General features: G+C 46.4%; 1 protein-coding gene across 1 annotated transcript in view; it reads right to left on the reverse strand.

The window, feature by feature from the left end:
- Positions 1-4,448: 4,448 nt before the first annotated feature.
- The window catches only part of MYO10 (myosin X), a 213,683-nt gene continuing 192,096 nt past the window's right edge, over positions 4,449-26,035 (reverse strand). The window contains 14 exon segments of the mRNA XM_082380348.1: positions 4,449-5,920; positions 7,336-7,527; positions 9,185-9,637; positions 10,379-10,499; positions 11,609-11,745; positions 12,434-12,641; positions 13,287-13,584; positions 14,013-14,136; positions 16,310-16,467; positions 17,503-17,697; positions 17,955-18,097; positions 19,833-19,888; positions 20,590-20,683; positions 23,455-23,550. Coding sequence (XP_082236474.1) covers positions 5,819-5,920; positions 7,336-7,527; positions 9,185-9,637; positions 10,379-10,499; positions 11,609-11,745; positions 12,434-12,641; positions 13,287-13,584; positions 14,013-14,136; positions 16,310-16,467; positions 17,503-17,697; positions 17,955-18,097; positions 19,833-19,888; positions 20,590-20,683; positions 23,455-23,550 — 2,377 coding nt within the window. The 3' untranslated portion in view covers positions 4,449-5,818.

The raw sequence follows: 26,035 nt of genomic DNA on the forward strand, positions 1-26,035 counted from the left end.
TACACTCTTGCTCTGATACAAATCGACTTCCTATTTCATATATTTATATATTTTATTTCCAACTGGGCTCTAAGCAACTTAAGACAGTTCTTGGGTTTTCTTTGCAAACCCCACTGAGATAGTGTTTTGCTGTTTTATTCAAACAGCAAGAATTTAGTAAATACTTAGTAAATTAATTAAATTATGTTCTGGTTGGTGTTGATCCTTGGGGTTATCTTATCTCTAATCAAGAGGCCTATTAAATTTCCTCAGTGTCAAGTCACTAAGTAAACTTACAAAGAACAATTCCGCCAAGAGATCAGAGTTATAGGAATTATTCATTTTCTTTCCTGGCATGTCAGGAGAGAATGGTGAGAACTGGCAATTGGTTCCCACCGAGCAAATGTCTGGATGCCTCAGAGGCAGTAGACCCTGTTTATGTCTCAAACTGCTAATCAACTCGATCCTGTTATTACTTGAAAGAGAAAATAAAAGTTCCTGGGAAAACTAAAGATAGGCACCAATTACATCCTCTGAAAACATATTTAATTTTTCCATGTAATTTTCCCTCACTCAAAATGCTTAAGGCTTTCTAAGCGCCTTCATTTTTACTTCCTTCAGAGGTTTTCCTCTGAATGAGATGCTGATTTTTACTGAAAAGTTATTATTGATGTGTCCTTTCCATGGGGCGCAGGACCCAGCTTCTACCAGCTTTGGAGAGCTGACCGTGCATGTCGTTTCAACTCTGCGTTCAGCGATGTCACCTTGGAGCTTGAAGTCAGCCGTGGTGGGAATATTGCCACCATGAGAATCAGCACACATTACAAAGTGGGAAGGTTTTCCCCCGGGGAGCCTGTAAATGAGCTGCTGCCAGAGCTCCGGGTGCCTGGGAATTACAGCTTTGTCATCCTGAGTACAGACACTGGGTCTCAGCAGGAAACGTCAGGGTCACCTTCCCACTGCTGAGCAGCAGATGCTCTAAGTTGGGGGGCTGACGAAAGGGGGGCAAGATGAAAGCAGGGCCGAGATACGTGCTGCTGAGTCAGAGCCAGCTTATGGGCTGAAACATGGGTGAGGTAGAGCGTGCATGAGACAAAGCCAGAGACAAGTGGGGCAGAAAACACAGGGCGTGTAGTAGAGATGCATCTTTTGGTTAGAAGGTTACAGGAGAGTTTTAAGTAGAAGAGGACTATTTTGGATTTGTTTGATAAAGATCCCTCCGGGCGTCTGGTCTGTGGAGAACAGCCTACACAGGTCAGGGAGGGAGGTGAAGGGTACCAAGGGTGGAAGCCTAGAGGCCAGTGAAGATGTCATCTGGGGCTGGGGCAAAGGGGGCCATGGCATGGCTTCTGACCTTTGCCCTGACACCTCCACCCCTGTGCTCACGCTCCCAGGAATCCCTACCCCCTGCCGCAGGGCAAGACCAGCTCGAGGGGCCTCACCTCGTCCCCTTGGGTTCCCCCATCCCCTATCCCAGCCACATCCACCTACCTGCTTTGGGCACCTGGAACACTACTTCCTGAAACTCGCCTGCCCCCTGCTGTGTGACCTTGGGTGGCCATTTAGCATTTTCACCTGCATTTGTCTGATCTCCAGAACTTCTCGCTGAGGCTGGGACTCGTTCACTATGTCTGGCTAAGCTCAGCCCGTGACGCTCCCAGCGGGCACCGCGCTGGCTTTCTTGGGGGGTGTGTGGGGAAGACAGTTTCTGTCCTGGAGAAGCTCTAGTCAAAATCTGGGAACTGATCAAGTAGAAACGAGAGGTGATGCTAATCCAATCTATGATGAGAAGTGCAGGGAGGGAAATCAGGGAGGTCATTCAATATAGTGGACAAGAAACCCAAAGCAACCATCTCCAACCTGCAGACTATATTCCTTGCCTAACGTGTGGAATCAAAATTCTAAATAGAGCCAACGATCGGTTATAAAGGATATGGTATACTTCTATAATCATCTAAAACAGGGGTCCACAAACTCTACAAAGGCCCAGAGAGTAAATACGTTCAGCTTTGCAGGAGGTCCTGTCACAACTGGTCAACTCTGCTGTTGTAGGGCAATCACACCTCTAGACACCACACAAATCAACAGGTAGAGATTTGTTCCGGTAAAACTTTATTTAAAAAGCTGGTTGGCCTTTGGGCTGTAGTTTCCTGACCCCTGACCTAAAAGATCAAAATTATATACTCTGAAAATCGCAATGCCAAATCTCAAATCCAGGTCCAATATTTCCCCGCATGTCAATGATGCTTCTCTGATCAACTGTACAAAACAGGCATAAACGTGCTGGTTAAATTTAGTTTTACGTGTACTTCTTTTGGTCCCTATTAGATAGTAAGCTTTGGTGGGTGAGGATTTTCATGCTCTCTAAAGCACGTACTTTTTTTTTTTTTTTTTTTAAACTGCCTTTGGAAACCAATTTTATTTTATTTTATTTATTTATTTTATTTTTGGCTGCGTTGGGTCTTCGTTTCTGTGCGAGGGCTTTCTCTAGTTGTGGCAAGCGGGGGCCACTCTTCATCGCGGTGCGCGGGCCTCTCACTGTCACGGCCTCTCTTGTCGCGGAGCACAGGCTCCAGACGCGCAGGCTCAGTAATTGTGGGTCACGGGCCCAGCTGCTCCGCGGCATGTGGGATCTTCCCAGACCAGGGCTCGAACCCGTGTCCCCTGCATTGGCAGGCAGATTCTCAACCACTGCACCACCAGGGAGCCCTAAAGCACGTACTTTTATACCCAGTAGACATACACGTATTTCTAGGATATATCAAAGATCCCAATGGATGAGATAGATTAAATACAGAATTTTACTATAAGTGTACATGTGATCTCAACTTAAGGTGCTGAGTAAAAAGTCTTATAAATAAGAGTTTGCTTTCTTACATTTCTGAACTATTTTAAGAGAGAAATCAAGGGGCCTTTATTTTTCCCCTCTCTCCAAAGCTGTCTAGGACACAAAAAGGATTGGGCACCTCTAGAGGTACCATGTGGAATCACATCTAACATATTCTGGGGAAGAAAGCAAGGTGCAAAAGAATTTATGCTTTTATGTATTTTTTTAAAAGGGAAGGGGATGGGAATATTTATGTGAGTGTATGCTTGAAACATTTCTGGAACGATATTCCAGAAAATGGTAAAAATAGCTGTTTCTGGGGAAGGAAAATGGGCAAACCGGGGGGTCATGGCTGGGAGGAAAAGTCACTTTACTCCCACTGTTTGAATTAAAAAAACCTCACCTATGTGTATCCTCTTTCAAAAGAATTAAAAATTAAGACAAATGAAAAAACAACTAGGTTATATAAGTCTGCAGGATGCCATGTTGCCATGTTTCATATCGATGCCTTTCTCTGCAATAAGCCGACTCAAAATTACTCCATGGGCCCCGTTCAAACCTATTAATCTCATACACAAAGGAGTGCGTGTCAATCTGGTGAAAACAGAATAAACTCCGTGGATGGAGGAAAAGTCAGTGTTAGTTTCTCAGTTGTGGTATTTTCTGCAGTTGTGTAAGATGTTACCACTGGCGACACCCAGTGAAGGGTGTACAGGCCTCTCTTCACCTTCATGGCAACTTCCTCTGAATCTATAATTGTTTCTAAATAAAATGTTACAATGAAGCTATTGACCAGGAAAGGCCTTTGTGTAAAGAGACCTGGGTCCTAGCTCTGATGTTGCTGCAGTGCCTTAGCCGAGTCACTTTGCTTTTCTCTGCCTAATTCCTCATCTGTAATTGGGGGTGCCGGGCGGCCTTCTGGGTTGTGAGAAGTTACAGAGGGAATCCTGAGTGGTGGGCAGTGGAAAAGGCACTTCTGCCAGCTGCTCGCGGGACCTGAAATGAAAACAAAGACAACAACAAAATATCCGAGTCTTAGTTCACCTTCCCTGTCGTCACCTCGAGGCCACAGGTGCTGGGGCAGCACCTGGCTTTAGGTCGTCTCCCAATCCCTGTGGAGCGGGAAGAGGGGGCTCCCGGACACAAGGACACACGGACACACAGCGGTTAGAGAGGGACAGAGGGGCTTGGTGCTGCTCACGTGCTGTGTCTGGCCGAGGGGCCTGTGCAGGTGAGACCCACGTCCCCGGCTGGTTCTTTGGGTAAATGGGTCGCTAAACAAGCGCCCCCTGTATTCTGCTCACAGTGATCAGGGCTGCCAGTGGACGTAGGACCATGACTTCGCCATCATGCATCTTGGGGCTCAGCTACAGGAGGCGCTCTGACACCCACAATTCAAGTCCTTAGATTTCTGTGATTTCATCAAACCTGGTCTTTTACCTTCTCAGCTTTCTTTGAGTCATGCTCTGTGTCTAAAAAAGCAGCTGAGATGTCTATATGTGTTTGCTTTTAGACCTGGTGATCAAGTGCATGAAACACACAGCTTCAACCCTTTGAAGCCCGAAGCATTAAAACCAAAACCCAACAAAAACAAAGTCCATATGGTATTTAGAGCTGCCCCATAAAGAAATTACACTGCATGTTAACTAATATCTTTTATTGTCAGACTTTCTTGAGCCAACAAACAATGATTCCGCATGGCTGTCCATAGGGGTAAGGCAAATTTCCTTTTTCTTTGTGGGTAGACTTAGTTGGCCTAAGTCTTTACAACTTCTCTGTATAAAAATAGAAGTCCAAGACCAGATTATTTTTCTTCTGGTCATAAATGCTGATTTATTTACAGGGGCCTTGTTCAGACCACCATTATACACGTGGGATAAAATAGGTGTGTATTTTATTAAAACCTCAGCATTGAACGTCAGGGTCCTTTAAAGATCCACTCATGTGTTATGCTTTCAAGGAAGGTAGCATCTTTCCCCCATATTCCAACATGGTTATGTTGCAATCTACCCAGAGTGATACGAGCTAACCTTCCAAGAAACATTTTTTAACTTAAATCTCATAGAAACTAAAGACTCCAAAATGCCTTCATACAGTTCTAAAAACAGCCCTGGAGCCAGCTGTTTAAGAGTGGTTTATAAATACAGTTATCTGTAGGCTGCATATCTGTTTATAATACAGCAGACGCAGATTGCAGACTTTGCTACACGTGAAACAAAACTGGAGTCAAAATGTGACTCTCGGAATACAGCAAAGACAGGAAACTCCAGGGTTCCGGGTTGTTAATAAAACCACCTTGTAAAGTAACAGCTGATGACTCTCACTCTGAACTATTCAAATATACAGACGTCACGCCATTGCACATCCTCCTTCCCTTTGCTTTCAATGCTCACGGAACAACGATGCAAGTGATGGGTTTATGGACACATGCGTGCACGGGCAGGCGCATGCACTTAAAAGATGAAACACAGAGAAAAAGTTAATACCTGTCCGTGAGGAAGGCTGCCAGCAGCACTCCAACTAGAATAGACCGTCCTCTTGCCCTCCGTCCCCCCTCCCCCCTCCCTCACCTTCCCTCCCGGGGGAAATCAGGCTGGGAGGTTAGTGCAGAATAGATGGATCAACGCCCCCCTCCATCCCCCCTCAAGCTTAGCACGTCTCCCCTAAAAGGGAGGGAAAGCATTTCTCTTCAGTAGCACAGTTAAGGTGGATTAGTGTCGGTTCCACAAGTTAAGGCACTTCTGGCTGCTTTGGTGGCAGCGTGGGTTTCGTTTCCTCTCTCTTTAAGGCATGTGTCATCTAAAAGAAGTAAAGCTTCGGGAACTGGGTCGACAGCTTGAGACGCTGATCACCGGAGTGGACAGGACGGAAGGTCCCCCGAGACACCGCCCTCCGACGAGGGGCTTCTGGAAAGCCTGGGCAGCCTCGCCTTGGGCTGCAGGTGCAGGAGCCGGCTGGGGCCGAGGGGGCGGCACGTGGAGATGCTCAATTCACGGGGACTCACGGCCACCTTCACCTGGAGCTGCCCTGGCTGCTCACGGAGCGCGAGGTGCTGTAGCGCTTCTTCACGATCATGCTGATGTAGGCTTTCATGAGCTTGGCCACGTCCACCACCTGCCGGGGGAGCAGAATCGGCCCACGGTCACAAGTTTCCGAGGGGCCAGGGGACCCAGGTTAACAACCAGACATCCTCTGTCCAGCGCGGGCAGGCGGGGCCCGTCCTCCCAGCAAAAGCCACCAGCCTGCCGTGCGAAGCCACGGCGCAGGCTGTGTAGGGAGCCAAGAGTTAGAGCTAATTTTCCCTATTCCTCGTTGGGTAGAAGGGGGACTCGTGGCCTTTCCACGTATCACGTGTGCCACCTGGTGGTTGCCTGATGTAACCACGATAAAAAGTCCCCCACCCGATGACACTACAGAGTGTGGGTAGGATCAGGGCTGGGATCACTGTCCCCACTGAAAATACGGGTACACGACAGAGCCCACAATCACAGCTTTTAAAGACTGCATCCTATCGTGCTGGTCAAAACCTCGTGATGCAGCTGGAGACACAGAGCTGAGGCCCGAGGAGCTGGCAGAGCCTCGTGCGCCCGTTCTGCTCCCTGCCAGCTCTGAGAGCCCAGCAGTAGCTATTTCATGGTGCGTTCACTGCCACCCCTTCTGGCCCGTCCCTCCTGATGGCTGGCCTGCGTCCCTGTGAAGACATCCTAGCTGGCTCCCATTTCCCTGATCTCTCTTCCCTTCCAATCCCACCCCACACTGTTTGCAAAAGCACTGCTGTTACACATCACACACAATCAAAGAGCCCACGGCAGTTCCGCGCTGTTTACTGGAGTTGTGCAAACCCGGCAGCCTGGCGCCTGGGGCCCTCCAGTCAAAGCCCCACCTCTTTCCGCCCTCCTGCACAGCACCTCCTCTCCATCACTGTACGCCAACAGCCAAACGGGCAGCGTGCGATTCATGCCCATTTCCCACCTTGGCTTGTTAGCAGCTCCCTATGTGGAGACCTCAACAGGCTTCTTGTATTATCGTTATTATTATCACTACATCTTACGCTTTGGAGTGGGATGGCATACATATACAGAGGTGTTTTTTGTGATTTTTTTGTGAGCTAGAATTAGCTCTGTCCGGGACGCTCTGCCGTTCGCTCCCTCCTGCTCCGTGGACACTGCCAGACCCACGTCTCACAGCTGCGATCCACTGCCACCTCGTCTAGTAAGTTTCACGAGGCTTTATTGCCAAGCTATATATATATATATTTTTTGGACCTCTATATCACTTCCCTTTCTCTTCTTTTCCCACAAGGGTACAAGGGAACCAAATTTCTCTGTTGCAAAGGTACACAGAACAAATGTGGGGCTGTCAGATTTTGGCCTGTGAGAAACCTGCAGCTGGGGAGGGAACACCATGCTGTATCTTCCTGCATCTTAAAAGCGAAATATCCAAGTAAAATTACTTGGTCAAAGGCATCAGGAAACGGGGTGTTGTTTACCTATTTTGTCAAGGCCACGGTTGAAAGATTTGCCTCTTACCTCACTGGTTTCAAAGAGCAGCTCCCTCTCATCGACGACGATCTTGTACGTGTTGGCCAGGGGGGCCCCGAAGGAGAGAATGTGCTCGTACTGGAAGACTTCCAGCGGTCTCCCCTCCCCGCGCTTGTAGACAGACACGGCGTCTGCGCTGACGCCCAGCCAGAGGTCCTGGGGAAAGCCGCCTTCCTTGCACTGCGGGGCAAGAGTTGGTGTAAGAGATCATAAACGTTAGAAACAGAACATAGAAACCACAAGAGAGGCTCTGAGTCCAGCACTCTGCAAAGAATGCTGAGTGCATTCAGTGTGTCCTTATGCTGGGGGAACTGAAATACAAGGTATCAGAAATGGGGGCTCTTTGGCTGCCTTGATGGATTTCTGACCGGCTGATCAATCCTGTGCATTTGGGGAATCCTACTTGGTAAATGCAACATCTTGCTTGGACTCTCCACCTCTCAGCATCTTCACCCTCCTGGCCATCTGAATTAGCTACACGGAGGTGGCCGTAGCCGTGGAACTTGGCAATGATTCCCCGGCGAATCAAGCAGCCCGAGCCAGGGCTACTCTCTTCTATCTCTAGTTCTGCCTCCCCAGCCTATTTTGGATGATTATTCTTCAAATACAAAATCTAGGATCACAGAGGGAAATTCTCCCAATCTGTGCCGAGCAGTTTGGGCTCCTCTTGAAAAACACGTCTCATGACAAGGAGCAGCAAGGACCTTTAGTGCGTGTGGTGGTTGACCTCACTGGTTTAACAACAGACCTTCCCGCATGGATCAGTGGAGGAAAATAAGAGCCGGGCTATAGGGGATGACAACCCAGGGCCATGGGAATCAGGAGGGAGACACACTGGTGACACAAAAGAGGAAGTACTTGTACAAAGCATCTGATTTATACTTAAAAACAAATGTAATTGAATCAACCAACCAACCAACCAACCCAAAGATAGCATCCAATGAAAAGTCACGAAAGGATCTTGGAATATATGATCAACATTTAGATTTTTTTACAGAGCCTCATTTAAAAGTCATCAGATAACATGCTGAATGATTATGATCATAAGAAAAACAGACCAAGGGTTGGTTTATCTAGACCAAGGGTTGGCAAACTTATCTGTTAGGGGACAGAGAGTGAATATTTTAGGCTTTGTGGTCTCTGTCACACGTACTCAACTCTGCCATTTTAGTGTAAAAGCAGCCAGAAAAAAATATGTAAAGGAATGAGCCCTGCTGTGTTCCAATAAAACTTTTTTTACAAAAAAGGAGGCAGGCAGGATTTGGCCCACGGGCTGTGGCCCACGGGCTGCAGTTTGCCAAGCCTTGATCTCGATCACTAGTAAGATTTTCTTTCAATAAGTGGTCTACTTAAAAAAAAAAAGGATATGAATCAGTACTGGGTTGATGTGAATTTAGCCAAATTCAAATGGTGAAATAGAAATTCTTCCCTTCAAACAGTCATGGGAAAAAGATAAAAATGTAAAATCCAAGGCTACCCAAAATTTCTCATTCTATGGACACAGTTCTAAAAAAATTTCTTTTTAAACTTTAATGCAGATTTTTACCAGCACTTTTTCGTTGGGGCTATAGCTTGAATAAGAAAGAACCAGAAATTACTTAAGAATAGATGACACCTTAATTTTCCACTCACTTCTAACATTACGAGAGCATTTACTGTAAAGGAGGAAGAAAACTTTGGGTGGGTGGCGAGTGTGAAGGGTAAAATCTAGGGGCTCTAAACAGAGAGGCTGAGAGAGCCAAGTGTTCCACCAGGTCCCCCCTCCCCATGAAACTGACCATGGCGGTCACACAGACCCCGGTGCCACCTGGTCCGAGAAGCAGCGCGCAGCTCTCACCTCCACATCAAAGAGCGTCGAGCCGTACCCGGGCCACTCCTTGATCAGGGCCATGTACTTGGCCATGGCCTGCTCCTGGCTCATCCCCTGAAACTTCCTCCACTTGTCGACGACGCTGGCCCGCGCGGACGAGACCTCCTCCTTGACCCACATGTCCAGCATCTGCTCCGCCTCCGCCTTCTGCCGCACCGCGGCCCCCGTCCGGAAGCTCCGGCGCAGTGTCCCCTCCAGGAAGCTCGTGCGCCGCTTCTCCAGCCGCTCACACGGTGCGAAGCTCTTGGTGGACTGGCTGATGCGGGCCTTGAGTCTCTGCAGCGAGTAGACCTCCTCCAGGGGCGGCACCGCGGCGTGCGGCGCGTAATCGCCCTGCAGGTACTGCAGCCGCAGGGCAGCGAGGACCTGCAGGTTCTCCTCGGGGGCCGGGTAGTGGCCGTGGATGACGGCTTCGTGGGCCTGCAACGAGGCGGTCAGCGGCGCTATGGGCCGGGCACGGCTGTGCGACACCCCGCCCGCCTGGCTTGCTCCCTTGTTCCATCAAAGGCCACCTTCCGTAAAACTGTACCCTAACCCTCCCGTGCTGCCTTAAGGTTCTCCCTCGCATGGATACCACTGAACACGTGTATCTATCTTATTTCTTATTGCTCCCCCCGTACCCTCTCCCCTGCCCCGACTAGAACAGTTCCTGGCCCAGGAGTTCATATAATACGTGTAGAAGTTTCCTTCTGGGGCTTCCCTGGTGGCGCAGTGGTTGAGAATCTGCCCGCCAATGCAGGGGACACGGGTTCGAGCCCTGGTCTGGGAAGATCCCACATGCCGCGGAGCAACTAGGCCCGTGAGCCACAATTGCTGAGCCTGCGCGTCTGGAGCCCGTGCTCCGCAACAAGAGAGGCCGCGATAGTGAGAGGTCCACGCACCGCGATGAAGAGTGGCCCCCACTTGCCGCAACTAGAGAAAGCCCTCGCACAGAAACGAAGACCCAACACAGCCAAAAATAAATAAATAAATAAATAAAAGTGAAATCCTTAAAAAAAAAAGAAGTTTCCTTCTACAAATGAATGAAAGAGCAGCTGACCCTGTCCAAGCTGGGAATTCTACTGCCATGCGTGATTTCCAAGGACTAGCGGTTAATGTACGAGGGGTATGAACGGGTTTCACCCCTGCTCGTCTGCAAAGGAGCCCAAGAGCTCCATGTACCTGTTCAAACATGAATGCAAATTCCACGCTGTCTTCTGGCACGTTGTCTGTGTCCAGGAAGCAGTAAAGTTTGAAGTAGAATTTCCAGGGCTGGTCACCCACTTCTGATGTGGCAGCCAGCCTACAGACGGAAGTCGAGAGAGACTCAGAAAGCAAAATGAGAAATGGGCCATGGGTGACGCACAGGGAGTTCACTGCATATGGTGAATTCTCGGCAAGGATTCAGACATCCTATCTGTGCTCAGATAGCAGAGAGGGTGGAGATGGGGATGGCGGGAAAGAAAATAGAGCCAGACAGAGTGAAGCTTATCAGAGTTCCCTGCTAATTTTATTTACCCAGAGGTGAAAAACACACTTTCATCCTAGTTTTACTTTAAGACAACAAACAGGCAGGCTTCACGTAAACCGAGCTAACAAGTATTTCCCGAGGGTCCCGGTCTGGTTAGTCCTAGGTACGCATAGAAAGCAAAGAAACAAAGCCTATTCCTTCATTCCCTTTGCCGACTCTCAAACTATAATAACATTTATAAAAATTGACATGAACATTTGGGAGGCTATGTTTACATAAAGTAGGAATATCCCTCTTCCCCCCTACCCCCCATTTTGGTTTATTTCCAACAAAGCACTTAGACCAGGCCCACCCTCAGGAGAGGATGTCACTTTCTCCGGGACTTGGAAGTTTGGGGCTGTTCTAAACCTCGTGGTCCCCTGCCACATTTCTTAGTTAAAGCTGCTCCTGCCCCTTAGGCAGCTGGGGAGGGACAGGGCCCAGCCCTGCTGGAGTCTTGTCATTGGTACTGGCATCATGCTAAAGGAGGAGTATCTTTTGTGTTACCTGGGGGATGTGAATATTGTAGGTCCAAGAGATACAAAATGCAGTTTGAAGAGTTTATAAGTTGGCTTCTGTCTACTTGCCCAGCTTCAAAGCTAATGACAAGTGAAAATGTGAGAATCAGAAAATTCCAAGACAAGGGTGACAGCAGGACATCGAGAGAAAGAATGGGGTAGAGGATCAATGATGGGGTGAATCCTATTTGAGACAGTGGCTCTCTCTAGGAATCAAGAGAAACAGGCAGCAGAGAGAGATGAGAAATTAAATATGCTTTAACACACGTAAAATGAGATGAACTCAAATGTACCCTGAAGCCAAAAATGGAATCGAAGTTCAAACCCTCTTGCTCTTAACGTCTTTCCTCTAATCTGCTGGCACTTCAGGGAGAAGGAACTTACTTTTCAAACTTTGCTAATACATCTGCTACAATGGTGCGGCTTTCGACAGCTTTATCGACGTGTCCGTTGTACTCAAAGAGCGCAAACATGTTTCTACTGTCCTCCATGGCCAGGCCTCGGATCAGCTTCTCCACCACCTGGAAAACACGGGGACTTCAGCTTCCAAAGCTGTGGTTCTAGAATATGCCTTCATCAGAACCCAGAGGGAGCTGCCAGCAAAAGTGAGGGTCCAAGCAACCTCCCAACACTGTCGTGTATGGAATCTCCAAGGCGCTGTTTTCCCTGGTTCTCTTGAAATCAGTTCTCTCTCTTCCTTGCCAAAGAGAACACAGGTTATTTTGCCCATAGCTAGGGGCAGATGCTGGCCGGTTTCTTGCAAACCCGTAAGCGCATGAAAACTAAAGCCCGTTTGCCTGATAAATTCACGAACTCATAGCGATTACCACTGATATTTCTGCTACACCAGCTTTTCCGGGTTTTAACTGCACTATTCCTTTTAGCCAATTGGTTTTATGGTACTAAGTTTAAATTGAAAAAAGAAGGAGAAATGAAAACATGTTCACCTGACCCAACGTGCTAGATATTTGTGCGGCCAACAGAAAAACACTGCAGAAGTGAGAGGCTAAACCCTTGTCAGAGCGGACGTATCTGAGTCAGGTCTGCAACCTCTACTAGGTATCGACTGCTTCTTGGATTAGCAGGATTACGTCTGTTTCCTTGGTCACTGGGCGCTATGCCAGCCACAACTGTGCACGACGGCCAGCCTAACTGCGCCCAGTTTTCCTGACGTAAGTAAGCACGTGGGCAGCTGGGTCTCTCTCTCACCTCCCCGGCTGTGGTGTGGGAGCTGATAGTGATCTTGCAGGAGCCCCCGCCGTGGCAATACACTGTGGACGTCATCTCCTGCCGATGGATCAGAGCTTCAATTTCATCTCGGGAAGGCACAAACTCTCTGCATTTGGTTTTCTTGAGAGATTCGTAAATGAAGAGGGCGTATTTTTCCATCTCGGTTTCTGGAAACTGTTCCCGTATCCTAGGAGCCAAACACTAACTGTTAATTGCAAGATTTGAGGATGGCTGGCTACGGGGAGCCCAGCGGCTTCAACGTGCTGCAGACCAACACGGTGAATGGGGTCCCAGCGCAGAGCAAACACCAGCCGCTTCCCTAGCACATCCTGTGCTGTTCAAAGACCAAAAAAAAAAGAAAAGAAAGAGAGAGAGAAAATCCAAAGACCAAAGAGCCCAAGTATGACCGGGAGCAACTTCTGCTACTAGCTGTGACCTCTGCAGAGCTATTATATTTGAAAGAGCCACATGCCTCATACTATTGCATGAAAATCCTTTTTCCACAGTTAATCAGAAGCTGAATCAGACAGCCTCTACCTGTTTGATCTGGAACAAATATCCAAGGTCTGTTTTCTTTTTTTCCCTGTTTATATAGAGTAGTGGTCATTAAATTTATCAACGTCCTACACTTCAGGACACTACACCCAAAGGGACCTGTCCCTGGATCAGCCCCGTGTGGCTTAGAGAGAAGAAGGTCGTCTGTGCCCCGTAAGACAGCTCGGGTGACCTAGGAGCCCGACCCACACAAGGTGTCTTCTGTTCCAGGTCCAGCTTATCTGAACCGTGTCCACCGCACTCCCGACGTGAGCAGCGCCGCCTGGGCCACTCGTACCTTCTCAGGTGGAACTTGAGGTACTTGAGGATCCCCCGGCTGGGCAGGAAGGTGCAGCTCAAGCAGGTAAGGATCTGCCAGCTGCACAGGTTGTCCACGCTGCCCGGATGGGGCACCTTGTTGGTCTGCTTGATGAGCTGGCAGTATAGCTCGTCTCGCAGAGGGCGGAGGTCGTGCCCCGTCTGGAGGATGCCCTGGATGATGGGTGTAGGGTCAGACATGGACTCCAGCTGCTGGAGAGAATTGAATATCTTGATGGCTTCATCCTGAAGTGTCGTGTAGCCTTTGTCTTTGAGCACTAGGAGAAGCACAACAAACCCGAGTCACCCGAGGGGTTCGGAGAAGGTACACTCTGAGCAGCAGACAAGAGGCAGGAACGGGGACCAGAGCTATTTCAGGAAGCAGTGCCCACCACGTGCTCTGGACACTCGAATCAGCCAAACAGAGGCGGACAAGTAACTAAACTACTTTACTGCGCAATAATGCTTACTGAAAAGCTGGTCTGTTGCCAAGCAGGTTTCGCATTTGACATGCAAGACAACTGTTTAGGATCTGGTTCCCTAGTAGATTAAGGGTACTTTGCGCTCCTGGGGCGTGCTGGCATGTTTTTAAATTACAACAATACTGACATCACTATAACCAACTAACGCTAATATGATAGAGCTAAAGAGCTAACAGGGAAACCACAGCACAGTGCCCCGGGTCCAGGAGGAATGCGGGACTCACGGTTGAGGTTGATGTCTCCGTAGGGCAGGGGCAGGAGTGGGGAGTGCAGGGGCCGGTGGGTGTGGCGCAGGATAGGGTTCCGCTTATAGATCTGCTCCACCACGTCCGCGTTCAGGCAGTTCTCCTTGAGAAGAACAGAGCCGTTAGGGAAAGCCCATGAGCTTATCGTAAGAAACGTACATGTAAAAGGACAAAGCCATCTGCATCCTCCTGAACGAGAATGTTTTTCACAAGTCACAAAACACCTGTAGCCTAGGGATGGAGGTGGGAATCCAGTGTGAATCATCTCAAGCACGAAGATACCCACAAGCCACGTTTGATGACAAATCACACACACACACACATTTTTCGTACACAGCTCATTCTCTTTCTTTGATTTGCATATTTTCCCATGTTATTGAAAAATCTTCTCTCTGGAAATTACATATACTGAAAAAATTTAAACTTTTCTTGCTAATTATTTAGCCATAAATCATTTGGCCAAATCATGTCATCCTTGTCTATAATTCATTTTAAAAACACATTTTGCTAGCTCTCTCATTGGTCTTTTGTATCCTCTCCCTGAAAACGACATGTTAATACGTTATCAGCGAGACTGTTCTTCCTTGGGCCTCCTTTCTCACTCCTGAAATTTAAGAGCTCCTCTCAGAGAATTTCATCATGTATTTATGTTCCTAAAGCATTAATTTGGGATCTGAAAAAGCCAAAGTTACTTTTAGAACTTTAAATCAACAGGAAAGTTGGAGGAGAGGCCATGAATCATTCTATCGTGGCAAGTTCATTTCTGCTATGAAACTTTTTCAATAATACCCAATTGAAAACCAGAAAGAAATATGTTTTAATTACTTAAAAAAATTGGTATGGCCTTAATTAGGGCAACCTGTCTCATTTCTTAAAAAGCATTGCTTCATATCCAAAAATTCTATTTACTCTTTTAATGTCTTACTTCAAATGAATTAGTAAATATATTTGTCTCATTTCTTAAGAAGCATTGTTTCACATTTAAAACTCTATTTACTCTTTAATGTCTGATTTCCAATGACTTAGTCAATATATGGGTAAATAAGATATAGCTTTGAAGAGAAAGTTCAGCTGATATGTGCTTTTTTTCTCTCCTTTTTCACAAGAAAGCTGCAACAAATTCATTTTTTTTAAGACTAGAAATGACATTATTAGTTTCAAGCTCCTTGGGTTCCATGGACAGTTCTGCAGTTTGTAGGATAACTGACTTGCAGGAATTTGGCTCCAAACACCCAGAAAACATATCATTTTGGAATCAAGAGGCTGACTCGAATTTGGTGGGCAATAATACACTACCAATATATTAGACCCTCTCCCACCTTTACAAAGGCGCAGTTTGCCTCCTGGATCTAATTAGCTTACTTCCTTTGATGTACCTCAGTAAATAAATACCCGCTTCACTATCATTCTGGCATCTTTTCTGTCACAGCTCTGGCTCTTTCCTTTGCATAGGGAACCTGCCTACATGGATAACTTGGAGGAACAGAATAAAAATAATTCCCTTGACCTGCTTCTGCATCAGGGGCTGACCAGCTAAGTGAGCAGTGCAACCAGAATATCCCATGTCTCCGTTTCCATGCCTGGAAAATGAGTGCCGTGATCCTTGTTCATGGCTGCCATTTAATGGTTCATTCGTTTGCTTGTTCATTCATTCGATATACACTCACAGCCACTAATCTTTATAAACAGGAAATTACAATTTAACAAGTTCAGTGTTGGTCCAGAGACCTGGGAGCTTCTTCTCTGAGTTTGGAGGCACCTGATAAGGAGTCCAAGCTTTCTAGACCCATGTGGCCTCTTAGTGAATCCACCTGTGTGATCTAGAAACTTCAGAGTGAAAGTAGAATTACTGTGTTACTTCTAGAAGGTCCCCAACCTGGGCTCAGGTGGAACCTGTGACATGCAGGTTGTCCCCAACACAGATCACACCACATCCCTGTGACTGGGGAGCCCCACACCCCAAATTACAGACCATTGTCCCTCCGCCTACACAGCTCTACAATCAGGTTTGCCTCAGTGGCGATACGTAACACCTCCCCAGAGACAAGATAATTTTAGTGTCAAATTTCAACTGGATGTCAATTTTTGCATTTTCTAAATGCAGTCTAGCATTTAGATTTTTAGAAGCCAGGATACACGAACACGAAATTAACCAAGAGTTAGTTTTGATTATAGAATGAAAATGAAGCTTGACTAACGTTGATGTCTTGATGTTCCCGTGGTGAGAATCTGTGAGCTACTGTGAACCACTATGAGCTGGGCTCCCTCCCTCTCACCTTGATATCCTGAATCAGCTGCTGGGTCGGGGTGTCAATCGGGGCCTTGGTGTCCGTCACGTTTTGAATGGCGCTGGACCACCTGGTGGCCTCGTTAAGCAGCTTGGTGTAGAGCCGATAGCAGTGCTTGCGTCCGTACACGGTGACGTTCCAGTAGCCTGCAACAGCAATGCGTGTGCGCACACACACGCACACACACGGCAGCATGAACCTGGGGGACCAGGGTACTGTCCCCGTACCGGAGTCCCAGAAATCCAGCACCCAGGCCGTCTCCACCTGAGCCCCTTTATTAATTCAATAGCTACTTGCTGACTTCCTCCACGTGCCCTGCCCTGCACTAGGTACCCAAAGACACGTGGAATTTACAGTTGCGAAGGGAAGACAAACATTAAAATGATAAGCCCAGAATTACAATAAATATATAATTAGTAACGTCTGCTCTCAAAGAAGGAACAGGCGTAAACTAAAGTCCAGTTCAAGGTTCTGGAACAAGAGTGAAAACTCTTCCCTCAGATTGCTGACTTTCTTTTTCCCTTCCTGTTCCTTGTCTTCCTTTCCTTTAGATTCTCCCTTCAAAAGAAACCACTGTGTCAAGGAAGCAGTCCAGGTGTTCAGAAACCAGCTGAAAGTGGAATGGAGTGACTACAGTAAAAAAATACATGAGTATTTTTTTGAATGGAGGAACTGTATTTCAAAATCACAACTAGCAACAAAAAATCAAAATAAACAACCTAGAAACACCTTTTGTAATACCGAAAGGGGAAAAAAAAGCTTACGTGACCGCTTTTTATTATGCTAGGTTATGTTCACCGACAGTCAGGGTTTACCTTTTTTAGGCTGCATTATGACTCTCACGGTACAACGGCGAGAAAGACAAAAACACAGGCATAGAAAAATAAGGCTTCCTGTAGGAAAACTTTTGCCTGTTTACATCTCCTTGCCCTTAGGAGAATCTTTCCGCAACCCAATAAATCAGGACCCCTTTACTATGGTTTACATATCAAGTGTTCACATAGCTAGTCACGGGCAGCCTCAAAAGATAAATCAGGAAAAGGGATTTTTTTGGGGGGGCGGGGAACGTAAACACCCCAGGTAGGAAGCTCACTCCTTCGCTCTGAGCAAACCCACACCTCCCGTGACTGGACAGGCCACGTCTCAGGCCCAGCCAGCCCTGAGCAGACCACACCGCTTACCTGTCTCCTTGAAGATCTTCTCGTCCGGCGGGACGACCGAACAGAGACTGTTGAGGACCAGGGTGCCCAACTTCAGCGCATTCTTCTCCGAGCTCTTGTAGTAATCCAAGGAGTTGTGGGTTAGCACAAACCACCGTTTCTTCAGTTTCAGCGAAGACATCTTCGGACTGTTTTTCACTTCTTTGTGCAACCACCCTGGAAAGAAAGAATGAAGTGTCAGCTCAAAACTAGGATGAGCAGCGTGACATACCAGGTAACAACTTGCATCCGGCTTACAAATGGCTCAGATGTCTGTAGATCTGCTACAAACGGCCACGATCCTTTCTTAGCTGATGATTTTTAACAATGTCAAGGGGCGAAATTACTCAGAAAAGTGGCTCAGAATGGAAACGTGGCAGATAGCCGTGTAAATGAAAACAGGACTCCAGGTCAAAAAGCATCAGTGGCATCACCTCTCACTATGAATTCCTGGCCCTCCACTCTGGTGTCCCCCTTGGATCTCTGCAGCAGTGTTATCCAGTGGTGCATCTCCTCCGGCGTGTCCGCATTGCAGTGAAGCACCCGGTTGGCCGTGATGATCACAAACGAGTTGGGTCTGAGCAGTGGGGCGAGAAGCAAGCAAAACCTCTTAGCTCCACTGCAATCACCACCTCCGTGGGACCCAAGACTACACGCCTTTTTCCCAGCTTGTGGGTCACAGGGATAAAAACGGCAGTGCTGCTTGTATTTTACGTTAAGGCAAACCTTGCTCATTTCTGTAGGGTTTATTTTATGCCTCGTTAACCTTTCAACCTGGAGCAACACATTCTGAAGGTCCTGGAAGGGAAAACATTTCTTCATGTTGAACTTTCCAGATGAAATTCAGTTCCAGGAAGGCTAACTGAGGTGACCGCGAGGGAAAATTTTTTTTTGATGCCTCTCCAAAGTAAATTTCTTCCTGCCTCTGGGTATGGCTTTGGATAATATTTCTGTGGGTAGGTAATGAAATGTCAGATACCAGTAACAGAAGGTCAGTAAATAGGTGTAAGTGGAACATCTCACCCACTTGATTATGCCTGGTACAAAGGGCCACCTGGGTCCATGCCTTCAGTGCAATCTGACAAGGGTGCATTTCCCAGGCAGGGATAACCTAATAATGGAAATTTTCTTTCTCCTGCATCTCTTTTTAGCTGGCAATGCCCTGAGTCTCCCATAGGCTCTTGCTCATATTAATTCCTAATCGTCGAGGCTAGTGACTGTGAACAGTGTCTTGCAAGTTTTCAAATGTTCGCTGAAGTTAAGCACTGCAAGAGTTCAAGGAAAAGGAAGATGAACAGGATTGTAATATGGACGGACAGGTGCTCCTTAAAAAACAAGATTTTTCTGTAGTTGGGAAGGAAGAAAGGCGAGCACTTGAGGAAGACAGAAAAGCCTGGGTAGGGATGGAAGGTTCTCGCGTGCCCAGCCTGCCTGATGTAGGGGTTTAGGAGGAGAGAGACGCAGATCAGAACTTGACTGTCAGAACAAGCATCTGGGCTTTAATTACTGACGTGACACACACGTGTTAAAGGTTCCTGAGCCAGGTAGGAGAAGGTGCAGGGCGACGAGTAGAAACAAAGAACCTATGGTTCAGAAGAGGCTTCGTCAGTGGTGGGGCGATGGACACCCCGGAATTCTCACTCGGCCCAGGAGATGCTATTTTCGGTGTCAATTTGAATACATTTCTATTCTCTCTCTAAAGCTATGTCATTGAAGGCAGAAGTCAATTTTGATTCGTACTCAGAATTCCTAAGCTGCAAAGCAAAATAGAGATGGGAAAGGCGAAGGTCACTGGGTACAAAGACCCCCGAGACCGTCACCGAAGATGATCTGCCTTCAAAAAACAAAACCAAACACATGCTATTTTAAAGGCACAGGTCAGGTAGGCATGTCAAGGAAAATAAATGTTTGTGGTTTAGTTTATTAATACTCCACATATAAATTGCCATCAAAATCCTTTTCAAATTCATTATTAAATTTTAGAAAGGGGAACTACACCCACCCCTGTGCTGGGATACAGGCATTTTCATCCTGTGTGAGTCCTAAGTCTGTCCCTGTATGACTGTCTAAATAAGGTTTCCAAGATCTCCCCTACTCCTGACCCCTCCAACCTGCCACACTCCCAAGACACCCAGAGAGAGGAAGACTTCGGATGAAGTCAAACTGGGTACCAAGAAGGAAGTCTTTGATTGCTGGGGTTGACCAGGTGGGAACACACAGCCTAGAGTCATTCCCCAGCCCAGAGCATAGAGCCTGTGGGCGCACGCAGGTATCCAGCAGTTACTTCTGTTAAGAGTCACACCTGAGCTTACCTATCAGGGCTGTCCGAGGCGCACACGGAATCAATTAACCCCACATCCAAAGTGCCCTGGAAAGAAGTGAAAAGCAGAGAACCATTGAGAGAACCATTCAAGTACAGCACACATCATGATAACACCCCTAGATGATTACTCTCTAAACAGGCAAACAAAAAAGCCTCCTTCTTTGTTAACTGCAAAACAGTAGTTATCTAAGGAAACGTCCCCCTTCATTCAGTACAGCCACTAGACAGGGCAAAATCTACAGTCCATTCATTAAATAAAGTATAAACGAATCCTTCTGTCTTGTTCCTAAAATACTTTCAGTGAAGGATGTTTACAAACGTCTTTCAATCATACAACTTTTCTGATTTACACTATGATCTATCATCAAATTTTATAATTGTGAGAAAATCAAACTATCTCTGAAACATGATTTTGTGGCTCTGTTTATGTGTCTGGGATACAGTGATGTCAGAAACAATACAATTTGGAATTCACTATATCCTTTGGAGAAAAGTGTAATGGGCTTCCACGGTTTCATAAAAATTGGAATTTTTTTTTGTTTGAGGTGGGAGAATCGTAATCTATTACTACTTACAATCTTCTATAATTTACTCTGTTTTTCTGTATGATTTTTAACCAAGATGTTCCCGTTTCTCTCTTTAATTATTATACTATTTCTTATTAAAAAAAAAAAAAAGACTGTCTACAAATTCCCAGTCCCCTCTGTCGGGACGCCTCCCTCCACACCCCACCCAGGCTCACGCACCACGGCGTTCTGTGGGTTTGCCTGCTCATCATGCATCTCCCGAATCTCCTGGTCCGTGGATGCGTGCACCTGACTCAGCACGCTAAACCACTGGCTGTGGGGAGGAGAGAGCAACAGTCAAGGGGTGGCCAGCCTCCGCGTGCAATACAGTGACACCCTTCTCCACATCCTCTGGGAACACGACATCGCCTCTGGGCAACTTTCCTTTAATATGTCTACTTCTCACGGGTAAATGTGGGTTTCATAATACCGAGGAGCAAAGTTAGGAGAAAGAGCCAAGGTGCCTTTAAGTACCATCTGATGCAACTTCAGATCAGTGGGAAGACCCTTTCCCTCTGGCCCCAAGAACCTTAGTAGACATTTAATAATGATGATGATAAGTTCCTAGAGAAATCGGCAGCAGAAAATGAAATCCTCAGTTCTACCCACACACTTCAATCAAGGGTCTTTACTGAAGACATTATTTATAACTTAGGGAATATTCAAGTGCCGTCTCAATTTTAAATTCCAAGGTAAGAAGGCCAATAATGTAAGAGCATCATCTCAGGGTGGCCACTGGATGTCTATTTTCCCTGCTCATTCCCAGGTGGGGTTTCCAACCACCTGATAGGATTTCCACTTAAGTGAGTAAAACCACAGGAGAGCTGGAAATAGAAAACAACTGCCTGGAGTAGAAGAAAGTAGAAAATTATTTTGACCAGAGAACTCTTCCATCTTCATTTCAAATGAGCTTTCTCACTTGCAGCCACATTAGAATCAGATAATAAAAGAAAACGTGTCAACTCCAGAAAAGTCAAGCACAACAAAAGTCATGATGTAACTAGAAACACAGTACGTGCTTGAGGAAAATGACCATGAATATCCACCCGTCTCTGTCAGTTCATCCATCCATCATTTATTAGGCAACTGAAGTGAGAGGTACCAAATGTGAGAGAGATGCTAGGCCATCCTCCTCCTGGAGGGGGCTTAGCAGACACATACACACACTCCTACAACTAAGGCAGAGGAGAAAGTACTTGGTACCCAATGGGATATTTAAGTAAAAAATTAATACCTATATTTAAAGGTAAGTCATGTAAGTTATTTACAGCAAAGCACTAAAATCTATCTCCTGTGATTCCTGAAGGAGCAAGATGTAACCAAGAGCTTGAAAATACTCAACTTATACAGACTCTTAGGGAGACCAAGGGAAACATCTTAATATGAATTGGTTCATCAATTCTGGTTAACCCAAAGGCAAGACTTCAGTCATTGCTTTATAAAGCACAAAAATATCCGAAATCAAACACTGAACAACACATACATTCAAAATGTAGGCCACATGGGATCAGACACACCCACACCCAAAATAAAAATTTGCTGTGCTTCCCATCTATACAGGTGATCCCCTTAATACAAACCTCTCCCCTTAAATCAAGTGCAACTTGAAATCTGAAAAGTAATTTTTAAAAACGTGTTCCACTGGTCAGGGCAAAAAGAAGTCCTTGGCTAAAATATTCCAAATGTTAAATTTAGCAGGTTCATTATGGCACAAAACAGACAGGACAGCTGGGCCTATAATTCAGCTGAAAAGCTGTGGGCATTCCCTGGACCACAAAAAACCACACGTGGTCTCTAGGAGTCCCAGACGGAATGATGGGGCTCTAATTCCAGGTCTGCTTGTTTTTCCAGCTTGTGTCATAATTTATGGACCCAAGTGGGGTTTTAGTTTGTTCCCATGGGAAGAATTATTTTCTTTGCCCTCAATGCTGCTACCATGGTGTTATATCAACACAGAAACATTCAAAGGGCAAGGGGTCGGTCGTAAAGGCCCCGAGAACTCGCTAGAAGATTCTAGTGATTTTTCTGAGCTGAAAAGTGAAGAACACAGGCCCAAGGATGTCAGCCTCATAAATTAGAAGGTATTTTCTGGCATTGCTCCGAGTGGATGACAGGCGTCTCCAACGGGACCCTACACACCCACAAAGCAGCAGGAAGAGAGACAGATGCTCCACTGTGTGACCCTGACATGCATCACACTGAGGAGCAAACACCAGTTCTTCTTAATTTTGTGCCACATCTCAGCACTACGATGGAAACCAAGGTCCAGAAAAGTCAGACAACTCGCCCCAGCCAATGAGGGACACCACTGTCCTCCGAGCTCAGTCAAAAATCTAAGCTCCTTAGGAAGCTTTGTGCCTCCATTCAATAGAATTGAGCTTGCATTACTTTACAGATTATACTACCTTTCAGTCTCCTATTCTGTAAAACTGGATAACAGTGATACCCTATATAGGGTTGTTGTGAGAATGAAATGAGTTAACATATGTCAAGCATTCTGGAACACTGCCTGCAATAGAGTAAGTTCCCTAAGTGTTAACTATCTGTTCCAGCCGACGGAATTCTTCACTATCAAAGCCTTAAGCAACCCTCCCAACGCCACAGTCCTAGCATTTATTTAAACAGCCAAGGGTTAATGTTCCTGTTTTTTCAACCCTTAAGCAAACAGAAGCTGCTCCCTTTCAAAGCTCAGAAGCTTCCAGAGGGTGGCTTTCAACCGTGTGTAGCAGCACAATTTACATACGCTGTCGGTGACAATGAAAGCCTGAGTGTAAATAACAAGGGGTCTCCCCAGTGGCATGTGAAGCTGGAAATCTGTGTGCTTACTGTACGGAACACAGTGCCCAGTGAAAGAGTCCCCAGGAGACAAGTACAGCCATCTCTTCCGACTCTCAGTTCTTCAACCATCCTAAGAGAAAAACCCAACTAGAAAATCAACTGAAATCTTTTCGGTGCCAGCAGGCTCAAGAGTGATGCGTGTGATGTCCAGGCCTGCACAGGAGCGAGGGATGTAGTTATGACCAAGTCGACAGCACAGCGGCTCACCTGGCGTCTTCTGGGGATTCAGCGATCAGGTGGAAGGTCCGATCAGTCATAATGATGTCAATCCCGTTTTCTTTGCTGGTGTTATCTATGATCTCCCTGCAAAGGAACACAAGCGCCAAACGCAAATCAGGAACACAGAATTCTTAATAAGGGGCAAGAAAAGAAATTTCACAGTAACTGAAAAATCAGATACCAACACTTCAGCCTTGATTTTCTGCTTTTAGAAACGATGAAGACCCTTGTGGCCTCTAGGGGGAGGCAGATTTTTCTCTCTCCAGAAAGGCGATCTGCTGGGGTGTGTGTGTGTGTGTGGGGGGGGGGGGTCCTTGACTGCTCTAGGGGGGGACCTCTCTCCCCGACTGGCCCACCCAAGGCCCACCCAGCTCAGGTCCTAGAGCAGCAGCCCCTACTCTGCCTGCACCTTCCCTGAGCTCCCTGACTGCTCTACAAAGGAAGGACCTCCACAAGGCAGCCAGTCTGGCCTGAGCTCTTTCCCTTGTTCATCACAGCCTTCCATCAAGGTTTAAGGCAGGAGCTGACACCTCTAATTTACTCTGATACGGGCACATAATTTCCACGAGGGGCTTCGGGGTGAAGAGCAGCATTTGTGTGTTTCTAGATCTCAATTCCATTTTGATCTCCTCCTAACACTCTCTAAACAACACTGGAGCTTTAAACTCAGTGGACCAGGTTCAGATCAGGGTAAAACACAAGCAGCTGTTAGGATGGGACCAGAGGTGGTGATATATTTGGTGAAGAAAGGTGCTGGGGATACAGCCAGCTTGCTTTGTCAGCTGAAGTAGTACAACTGTTCACAGTAAAACATCTATTTTACAACTACGATATTAAGCAGTCTGGTTAGAAAAAACAAAGATTGTATGACTTTTTAGCTAGAACCACTGAGATGAGATAAAATATTTTTTTAAAAACCAAGAAGATGAGAATTCAGAGAAGAGTCTGTGATGCTTCCTGGGAGTGGAAGGAGAGAGGTGGCCCCGACTGGCGGTGGGGGTGGGTGATCAGCACAGGAGACTCTGGAGTAGGACAATAATCCCCAGGGGAAACTGTCCAGACCACGTCATCCTGGAGCAGCCACTCTGCTTCCTGAGAACTCAGCTACCTTGCGTGTAAAACAACGGGGTGCCGTGGTTCTGAACCGCAGTGGTCCGTCAGAATCCTGGGAAACGTTCAGAAAACCCAGGTGGGGCTTCCTAGGGTGGAGCCCAGGGACTCGCATTTATAAAAAGCTTCCCTGGAGATGGGGCAGTGATGATACCATCAGGGCCCCGAAAACACTCTGGAAACGACAGGATAAATGAGGTGGGAGCTTCAGTAATAGATGGTGAGTGAAAGAAAAGATGAAGGGGGTGGTGTATAAATTGAAAGAGACTTGAGCAATCTGTCAACCAATTAAAAATTATGAACCTTATTTGGATCCTGATTCGAAGAAAGAAACCAACCCAAACCAACAAGAACACTATCACCACCATTTATAAGATAACGGGAAATTGAACAATGACCAGAGTTTGGACGATAGGAGTTCATGTTCCTTTTTAAATGTGATGATATTGTGACTATATATCAAAAAAGGTCTTGATCCTTAAGCGTGTACTAAATATTTACAAGTGAAATTATATGATGTCAGGACTTGCTTTAAAAAATGTAGTTTGTAGGGGGACAGTGCAGGGTAGGGTCACAAATGAAACACCACTGTCCATCGGTGGGCAACCACTGAAAGCTGGGAAATGGACACAGGGATTTCATTCCAGTCTCCTACCGACGCTTGTCTATGATTGAAATTTTCTATAATAAAAAATACATTTTTTTCTATAATAAACTTCAAAATATAAAATTAAAAAAAAACTCTTACGATGGTGAAACCTTAGCAACTCATTGCCTTTTCTCTACAGAATGTGACGAACATCTGAGGAAGGGCTAACACTTCCTTACCTCTATAATTTTCACAGAACACCTGGAGAATAGGGCTTTATTAAGTATGTGTTTGCTACAGAGTGAGTAGCAAAAGAAACATCCAGAAATACACGGGTGAAATTCACCATCACAATTCTCTCTCTCAGCCTCCTGGCATCTGTGGCCCCCCTCCTACAGGGTGAAGAGAGGACCATCACGGTATGCAGGGCCAGGGGAAGACGGCAGGAGGTACAGAGCTATGCCATGCTGCTGAAACTTGTAGGACTCGGATTCAAACTCCCACAAACTCATCTGACTACGGAGCATGGTCTCCTAAGGAACCTCAAAGGGGCAGCCTTGAAAAGTCTGATACTCTGTGCTGTCTGCACTTCACAATTTGGCCTTAAAATTAAATACAAAGAAGACTTTCTTCCCTTGAGTAAACTTTCCACTTTCCAATGAATCATTTTCTAAAGTTTCTAATGCGGGTTGAGCAGGAACCATATGTCGTTTTCAGGTCTACGACTTCAGGGAGTTAATTTGGTCTCTCAAAGCTTATTTTTACCCGTGCTCTGAACATGTATGGTTGCTCAGTTTGAGTGGAGTGTGGCTACACCAAAATAAATTTTATGCTTAGTATCTAATTACCCAAGAAAACAAGCTGCCCCTC

The sequence above is a fragment of the Balaenoptera borealis genome (assembly GCF_965194805.1).
Source record: "Balaenoptera borealis genome assembly, chromosome: 2".
NCBI lineage: Eukaryota > Metazoa > Chordata > Mammalia > Artiodactyla > Balaenopteridae > Balaenoptera > Balaenoptera borealis.